Source organism: Rhagoletis zephyria, unplaced genomic scaffold, assembly GCF_001687245.7.
Source record: "Rhagoletis zephyria isolate East Lansing unplaced genomic scaffold, Rhagoletis_zephyria_1.1 Rzeph_scaffold_06663, whole genome shotgun sequence".
Taxonomy (NCBI): Eukaryota; Metazoa; Arthropoda; class Insecta; order Diptera; family Tephritidae; genus Rhagoletis; species Rhagoletis zephyria.
The window spans coordinates 24651-33641 of NW_016163746.1; the positions used below are offsets into that span (position 1 = coordinate 24651).

Genomic DNA, 8991 nt, shown 5'->3' on the forward strand with positions numbered 1-8991 from the left:
TAAATTCCTACTTACATAAGGCGGCCATGCCTTTGTAAAAGTAAGGGACGTTCGGCAGGGAAATGGTAATGACTGCCAGGTGAAGAGTAAGTTGCTAATAAGGTATTATTACGTGCTCCTAATTCCCACTGGGTATTGTTTCTACATACATACATATGTATACTCGTACTCTTGCAGTAACCCAACAGGAAAATAGATAAGCACCTCACTAGGAAATCTATGTTTCCTTTCAGCCTTTAGTACCAAAATTGTTATCATCACTAATTTTATCTATTAGTACAGCACCAAATGGTTCTCTCCTCCGATCATGTCTCAAGAAAAGAAGTTTTAAAAAAATGTACTACCGAACGCCTACATACGTACCTTATTTGGTAATTTGGCCTAGAAGTACTTATGTCTGATACCAAATGTACATTCTAAATTTCTACTTCCATAAGGGACATTAAGCTGGTAAGTACTTAGTAAAGACCGCCGGGAGAACGAGTAAGTTGCTGGTAAGGCATTATTACGTGCTTCTATTTTCCACAGGGCATTACATTGCAAATAAAAGCGTCGCCGCTGACATGACAATGCCTTCCTAAAAGGAAAACCGAAGGCGACTTGCCGAACCAGCGAACTCTGAGGTTAAAGTGCCATGCAATGCAAGTTTGTTCTTCCCAAGCCAAATGGGTGGTGGAGTTACCTATACATACATACATATGTGGCTTGTTGAGAAAAAGGAAAATTAGTGAAAGGATTGAATGGGTGGAAAATCGATAGCGGGTTAAATGCATGTATTGCTTGATACCAAAGGCCATACGCTATATGTATGTATATACATTCCTATATATATAAATATATGTATAAGTAAGTATGTATTTTAAACAGTTGAGAACACGCTTGTACTTAGTAGCTTGTAAATTTTCCAGAACGTAAATGTACAAACATACATATTTATGAATATTTGTACTTGCGTGTGTGAGTATGATTTTGGTTACAAGAGGCATCACTTAGGATCTTTTAAGTGCATTCGTTTGTAGTTTCTGGCCACTGAACTAAGCTTTCCATGTTCTTTGTACAGTAAAATAGAATCGTAGGAAAAGTGTTGCAGTGATTTTGAAGTGCTTGAACACCCAATGAAATTATAGTGGTCTGTTCAGTGCATCTGAACTCTGCAAAGAAACAGACTCTAACAGCGGATTAACGATGCAGTCGATCTGATCAAAATTGTGCCTTGACAGACAGCAGTAATGCGGATTAACGAGCCGCAAGGTCAAGGATTCGAGTTCCACGGTCAGTAGAGTTTGCATTTTTTTATTCATTAAATTTTATAACATCTATATTTTTTAACGTTAGTTTCAGTTAGTTGTTGACTTTTTTAATAATACTTAGCTCTAAAAATTTTAATTAACTAATAATAAAAAATAAATAATGTGAAATATAATAAAACAAAAGAAAAACAAATAAAGGAAAATAAAATATATAAATTAAATAAATAAAAAAAATTAAACAGATAATGAAAAAAAACATTTTTTTAGTGATCGCTCCAACCTAGGATTGAACCTGGGAACTACAGAGTTGTAGTACGCAACTCTCACCACTCGGCTACCGCGAACGTCAAACTCGCTTGCTTTGTTTGCTTAAGCTTAGTATCTAGCTCTCAAGAAAAACGAAAGCTGCATATAAAAAAGCAAAAACTCCATACAAAATGACGTACAATAAATGGTTGAGAAATTTTCTTGTGCCAAATTTCCTTGAGGCAGTATGCACTTCTTACGAAATTTGCCACGCTTTCTACTAACGTTTTCTAAAAGCTCAGTTAGTCTAGACTTAATTCCGTAACTTAACTTTACTTAATATTTTGGCCAACCTGTTATATGAGAAACTGTGTTGGCGGTTAGTTAAAACTTAGCTTACCGTAAGAAATTTAAGAACCTGTAGAGTTTAGGTTTTTAAGTTACGGTCTTACGGAAATTGAGAGCGGTGAGAGAATCAGGCTTACCAGACTATCGTTTTTGTATTTCTTAAAAATAAATGAAAGCAAAAATTTTTGTTTGCATGAATTTTTTTGATGTGGCTTTTAAGGCGGCGAACTGTTCAACAGCTGAAAAAGAAAATACAAAAACAAAATATTTTCGCTCTTGGCTTAAGTTGACGTGTTGAGTAATCATTGATGATTTCTTACGGTAAGTTAAATTAAGTTAAGTCTAGAATAACTGAGCTTTAAAGCTTTTTTTGTGGGAAAAGAGCACGAGTAAACCCATGTTTGCAACAGAAATATATCGAGCCCTAACCGCCAAAAATATTTACGTAAGCGACATTTTTTTCAAAGTTTTATTTTTGATGCAGAATTGCACTTAGATACTCTAAGATACACCAAAAAAAAATAAAAAATTTTGAAAAATATGTCGCTTACGTTTTTTTGGCGGTTAGGGCTCGACATGCCCGTTCCATTATTTCATAAGAAAAGAGTGAGACAGCAGACTGTGAAATACCAAATGTCAAAATTCCTTGGACTCACACATGAAATAATGGCAATTTTTTTCTTGACCGTTTATTAGTTATGGTATGGCACCACTAAACGAATACAGTGTTGGCCTAAGGTTGGTTCGATCAGCTGCTTTATATGGTTACGTCACCACTAATTTAACCTTTACTTGTACAATACCAGTGTTGTCATCGAAAATTCCCTTGATCCAAATTAATTTTGGAAATTAACTCTACGACTTAATCCCGATCAACTGCAGTTAATTTCCGAGATAATTCCGAATTACCGAGTTGAGCCGAATCAACGCTGCCATCTGTCTATGATTTAAAGCTGCAATCATACGATTTGTACATTTTGACAGAAACAGAGTGGGGTTTTTTATTTAGCTCATTCTCCAGACATAAGGTTAACTGATTTGCACAAGTATTAGTTAGAGAAACTAGATAATTCAAACAGATTTATTTAGTCTCTTTGCTTAGAGTTCAAGTGTAATAATATGCAAACAGAAATACATATATATGTACATACTATGTACCTAACTATACTTATACTTTTTTCGAACAAGAAACAAGTTATAACACAAACGTAAACAATTAAGCATTGTTATTTACACCGTGCGACAAAAAAAAAAAAAATTAAAAAAACACACGAAAAAACTAATAAACATGCACACGAAATTAGGGGCAAAATTATAGTAAAACTGCGTTTTTAGTTTTTCTCTCTGACGTCAGGATATTTTAAAAAGGACTTTAAAATTTCAAAAATATATATAATTAAAAAAGTTCAGTACAATGTAAAATAACAAAATTTTGTTTAAAAGGATGAATAGACATTGAAGATGTGATTTGAAATCAATGACTAATAAAGTGTGTTTAGGCCTTCATGCAAAACCAAATGATTTAAAGGTCGAACCACCCTAATGTAAAAGTGCATTGACTTGAGCCGACCACACAAACACACTCAGGCATATATACGGCCTACCTTTATTGCTACGCCGTTAGCAATAAATGTATTATTTCCCGTTGTAACATACTTTCGTTAAGTTTCCCCTCCGAGCAGTTGGCTGCCGGCGGGTAAACTTAACTTTGTCAAAGCGGGACCTTTTCACTTCTTTCGAGCTATCAAGGAGACCGGACGACTTCAGCCATCACCCAGCGATACATATTAAAAGGTAATCACATTGTACACCCACTGATTTATTTTATAATAAAACCACTTGAAATTCAAGCTATTATACACTAATACACTTGGTTGTGTTTTTTCCATTTTCTTTTTTCAATTGACATTGGTGCCACTGCGGGAGTTGCGACCCATTGGTTCACCGATCGTTCATGGTCCTTCGAGCCATGGTTCACCGATCGTTCAAAGTCAGAAGAAGAACGAAGAGCGTGACTGTGCACATATTAGTGCTTAACATTTATTAAAAAAAATAACCTACGGAAATTTTAAATCATATTCAAGGGTTAAAATATAAAATGATATTTTCGATACCTATTTGTCCCTGCGCACCAAAATAATTTTTTTTTTTAATTCTACAGAAGTTTCGCTTTAATTCATCACTTATATTAGTATTTTGGATATATTACACTGATTTTTTTGAAAACTTTTTTGAGTTAATCACATCGTTCAAATTTCAAATTCCGTTAAAAAAATGACCATGTCAGAGAAAAAACTTAACGATATTTACAATTTTACGAGTGTATTTTTTTGTTGTTGTTTGTTCTTAAATTGATTGTCGCACGGTGTTTTTTTTGTTTTAAGAGTTATGTCAAAAGTTTTATTGACTATTTTTAACGCCATTACTTATCAATTGCAATTTTCCCATATGTGTGTGTGTGTGTGTTTTAAACTTACCTTTTTCTCTTCAATCATCGGATTGCTTGATTGTTCGCCGAAGACCGTCGCTTCCAGTTGATAGTTGACAATTAATGCCTTATCTGTTGGATGTGGTTCAATTGTGCCGCCTTTCCATCGTCTGCGCGATAATAATCGATTATAAATATTAATTGTTTTATTTTATTATTTTTAATTAGAATTTTATCTTCATAATGCAGTAATGTTTGTAATTAAAAGTAAGTGAGGTTTCAGAAAAAACCACAAGCACAAAACGACATTACTTGTACTATTTGAAATTGCGGGTCATTATCGACTTTTCCATAATTAATTTTTCGGTGACATCATTAAACATTTACTCGTACATACATACATAAATAAATATGAGGCCATGAGAATAAGAGTAGCTAATTTTTGAAAACTAGAGTAGCTCTCGAGTAGTTTTATCGTTATGGAAATGGCCGCAGACACATGTGTACATTAGGGTGGCCTAAATAAGTAAAGTTGGAATTTTAAACCTCTCACCCCCTAAGATTGTTCTATGAATATCGCAGAATTGGTATAACAGCAAAGTTAGCTAGCAAGGATAGACGATAGCTAGTTTGGTTGTACCTCATTGAGCTCGTTCGTTTCGCCACTCGAATCGATGATGGCTTATGTAATATTGATGCGCCTAAAAGATGCAGCAATTTCCATTCTCAAGTTACATATCGAGGGCTTATATTCAATACTCTCTATCTGCAAAAACTCAATTTTTCAGGAGAGCAAAAAAAACTGTGTTTATATGTAAATGTTATGTTAAACTAAGTTTTTAACACATAAATCATTGGTCTGCAAACTCGTTCCCTTCTATGCCGGTATCATATCTGGAACCGTCTGTGAAAATAAGCTCCCAGGTCATTTATGAGTACAGAACTGGGCAAATGGCCTTGCGGGCATTCTCTTAATTGAAGAAAAAAAGCAATCAAGATGAAGAAAAATGGGAACGAAATAGCACTAAAGAAGTTTTATCCCCTCTTCATGCCCAACATTTCTTCAAAATGATAAATTACATCCACGGTTCCATATTTTCGTGTACGTTTTTACACATTCCAAAGAAAAATTACTCATTCGGAAGAATTTTCGACCTTAAAGTAAGGAAAGTTTTTGTTTGATCCAGAGATCCAGATTTTTGGTTCATTGTGGGCATCGATGTAGATATAATGTCCAAATCTTTGATGTAGCTTAATATACGAAATAAAGCTGATTGCCTGCTTCATAGGTTTTTTTTGTTGAAAGCAGGATTCGACGAGAGAGAATAAAGTCTCATTTCTGCAGTGAGCAATCTTTGGGGTGAGCATTTTTGTGTTGTACTTGACCCCATTGATAAGGTTCTTCTGACTGCTGCATGGTAAAGTGTTTCCAGCAATATAAGATACTTTTTGTGCAGTGTCATACACGGAGAGGGTTGGATGTATACATTCGTGTTTTCTGCATATGTGAAAAAAAACCGAAATCTTAGCTCCAAACCGAAATCTTGGTCCAAATCTTAGGGACCAATTGCGGCAAGTCCTTAGTCTTAGAAAAATATAATAGAGCTAACTTTCTCAAAGGCTATATTGAATAAAATAACCGAAAGTGGGGATCCTTGTGGGGCACCATTAAAGAGAAGAACAGTTTTTGAATAACAGTTATTGACCCGAACAGTGAACTTCCTGTTGTAAAGGAAAGCCTTAACAACATTGTACATCCTCTCACCATTCTTCCAGCGTAATACTTTAGATATACTACAGGGGAGGAATGAATTGTTTCTATATAGTTTGGCAATAGGAATAATAATAAAGCAGTTTTCCTCTCTTGGTGGCCCTTGAGATAGAATGAAGTAATGGAATTTGTTGACTCTATGTTTGACGAGATATGGAAGATTTTTTTGTTCTATCAAATTTGGTTTAGCCTTGGCAAACAGTACGAATGAGAATCGCTTTATATTTTCATTCATAAAATAACCTGATGACAGTACGAATGAAAATCATAAAAGCGAGTTTTTAGTTTTTTAAACTATAATTTTATTATTATTTCATAAAAGCGAGTACATTTTTTCAATAATTATGAAATTATAAAACGAGATTATTTAATTTTTCCCTCCAGTTTTTCAAAATTCTAAATTCTATTCTAAATAGAAATACATTCATATACATATGTATATACGTACGCATGTACACATATATGTTTTCGCATTCGCACTAAATTAAAATTTAAAAAAGACAAAAAATTTTGAAGATGTTTGATAGGAGGTTTAATGTATGGGTCCCATATACATACGTTGAATTTCCCAACTTTGCAAAATATTATCACTGGTTGAAAAATACAGAATATAAACATAAACTCGCATTCATTTCAATATTATATTTAAATTAGGGTTGTCCTAATTTGTTTGCAATTTTTTTTTATATACTTTACAAATGTATGTACATACATACTATATACAAATATTTGCTACGTACATATGGGTCTTTATTTTTTACAGCAGAGACACCCAGATAGAAGTAGAATAGAATATTGCACCATTTTTTTTTTTAATTTGGCACGAGTGATTACAGAAAAATTTTAAATAAATAAAAAAATGTTCACTCTCATCTGAAGAAGCATTAAGCTCGATATTTGGACTCCACATGAAATCAAAAAGTTTATTTCACAGCGCGTGAAGAGACCTCCGTTAAGTAGACGACCTTTTTTTTGAAAGAAATGATAAATCGCGATGAGCAGTGGATTGTTTACAACAATATAAGTCGGAAAGGAGTTGAATTATATCACCACAACGTGAGACCACACAAATATTTGGCGACCCGTAAACAAATATTTTGAGCTTGGTGGATGGCTTTATTTTGCTGCTATTTAGAACAAAATAAAGTGGAGCCCCATACAAAATTCCCGTGTTGATAGTTTAAGGACCACCCGTACATACTACATACACACGTATTAAATGATTTATGAGTTTATTGTTTGTGCGACTGTGAAATTGCTTTTTTCCGCCAGGTTTATATATGTATGTACATGTAGAGTACTTTAAGACATATTTTCGCATATGTTTTTTTAGTAGGTAAGTATAAAAAACATGTCAAACAAATTTCTAAATGCAAGTAAAAAAGCGAAATTTTTCAAGAGACACGTTTAAAGTTTTCAGTTTACTGAAAAAAATTTAGAAATCAGTGGACACATTCTCTTCTCAGGCGTATAATAAACAAGATTTTTGACGAAATTTTTACACAAAATTAAGCATGATATAAGGAGTAAATTTGCGTCATTAGATACAACTTCCCGTATTTTGAGTTGTGACAGTATTCTATTAAATTAGCGATATGTATTTGCATATGTCTAGAATTTGGATCATTGTTCACTCATTTTTTTGGGCAACTTCCTTTTCTAATTTAAAAAAAGAAAAAAAAACATCCAGTTTGACGTCGTTATGATGAAAATCCCTTGTTTAAACGGCTACCGAACATTAACGACATTTATAGGCAGAGCAGAGCATCGAGTGAGGAAAGCTACGTCAGCGTGATTGTGAGCCAAAGGGACGCGGGTGCGGACGGCGCGGCGCACATCGTAGCCGCATATTCGTACGAGTATGTGTACAATAATTTCGCGTGTCGGTCGGCGCGCAGTCGGAAAACGCGGTGGAAATGGAAAATCGATAATGCTGACACACACATTTCAGCTGCAGTTAAGCGCTGGGAAAAAGGTGCTCTTCATCAGCTTTTTCTGATATACAATTTTTGCTTTTGTTTTTCATTTCGATTAGAGTTAGTCATACTTTTACTTTTTTCCACTGGGCATCATAATACAGTATACAGTATATATGTATGTATTTTAAAATACAATCATAATTTGATGTATATTTAAGTATATAGTGGGCTAAGCTGTTTAACTCTGTCAACGCTTATGATGAGCACACTTGTATTTGGGGCGTGTTTCTTTGGTGGGTGCCCCGTAAAGAGGCATTGTGTTCAACTTACGCCAGTGCACAAACAGCTCATCTTTCACTACCTTAAAATTTTTTCTTTGCAAATTTTGATGCGCTTTATATACATATGTAATTTGTTTCTTATTTTTTTTTATTAAAATTATCTATTTTGTTTTGCCTTCTGTATTCACTCACTTTTTTATAAATTTTGCATCGTCGCTTGTTTGCATTTTTTCGCCAGTTGTTGTTGCTGTGGTTGATTTAAAAAAATTCGATTTTCTACCAGACGCTACTGGGATGCGTTGATACCGATATTTTTTTAATGAATTTGGGTTTTCTAGTTGCTGTGGCAAATTCACGTTTTGTTGCAAATGCAGTACTTGCTGCTGTTGCTGCACTTGTTGTTGCTGTTGCNGTCGATTGTCGATTGCCAATACCGACTACTACGTCCAAACGCTTGCTCCTCTCGATTCGTTCTGACTACTGTTGTCAGCTAGCTAACTGGCGAACTGCTATCGCTGCTGCGGAGCTGGCTGCCAGTGATGGTTCACTCACATATCTACATACATACATACATACATACATATGTAGATGGTGGTATTGTTGGGTTTGTTGTTGCCATTGGCGATGGTGATGATGATGATGATAGTATTGTTGTTGGTGAAATACTAGCTAGTTGCACAGTGACTAAAATTCACATAAACCCCTGTGTAAAGCCCTGTATATGTATGTCCTTTAAACTAATTACTCA

General features: G+C 34.4%; 1 protein-coding gene across 1 annotated transcript in view; it reads right to left on the bottom strand.

Annotated features, from left to right (window-relative positions):
• LOC108373399 (uncharacterized) overlaps positions 1-8680 on the bottom strand; it is a gene marked incomplete at its 5' end in the record, with an annotated part of 10254 nt that extends 1574 nt beyond the window's left edge. Inside the window, 2 exons of the mRNA XM_017629273.1 lie at positions 4322-4442; positions 8436-8680. Of these exons, the coding sequence (XP_017484762.1) occupies positions 4322-4442; positions 8436-8680 (366 nt within the window). The remainder of the gene's footprint in view (positions 1-4321; positions 4443-8435) is intronic.
• Between the last annotated feature and the right edge of the window lie 311 nt (positions 8681-8991).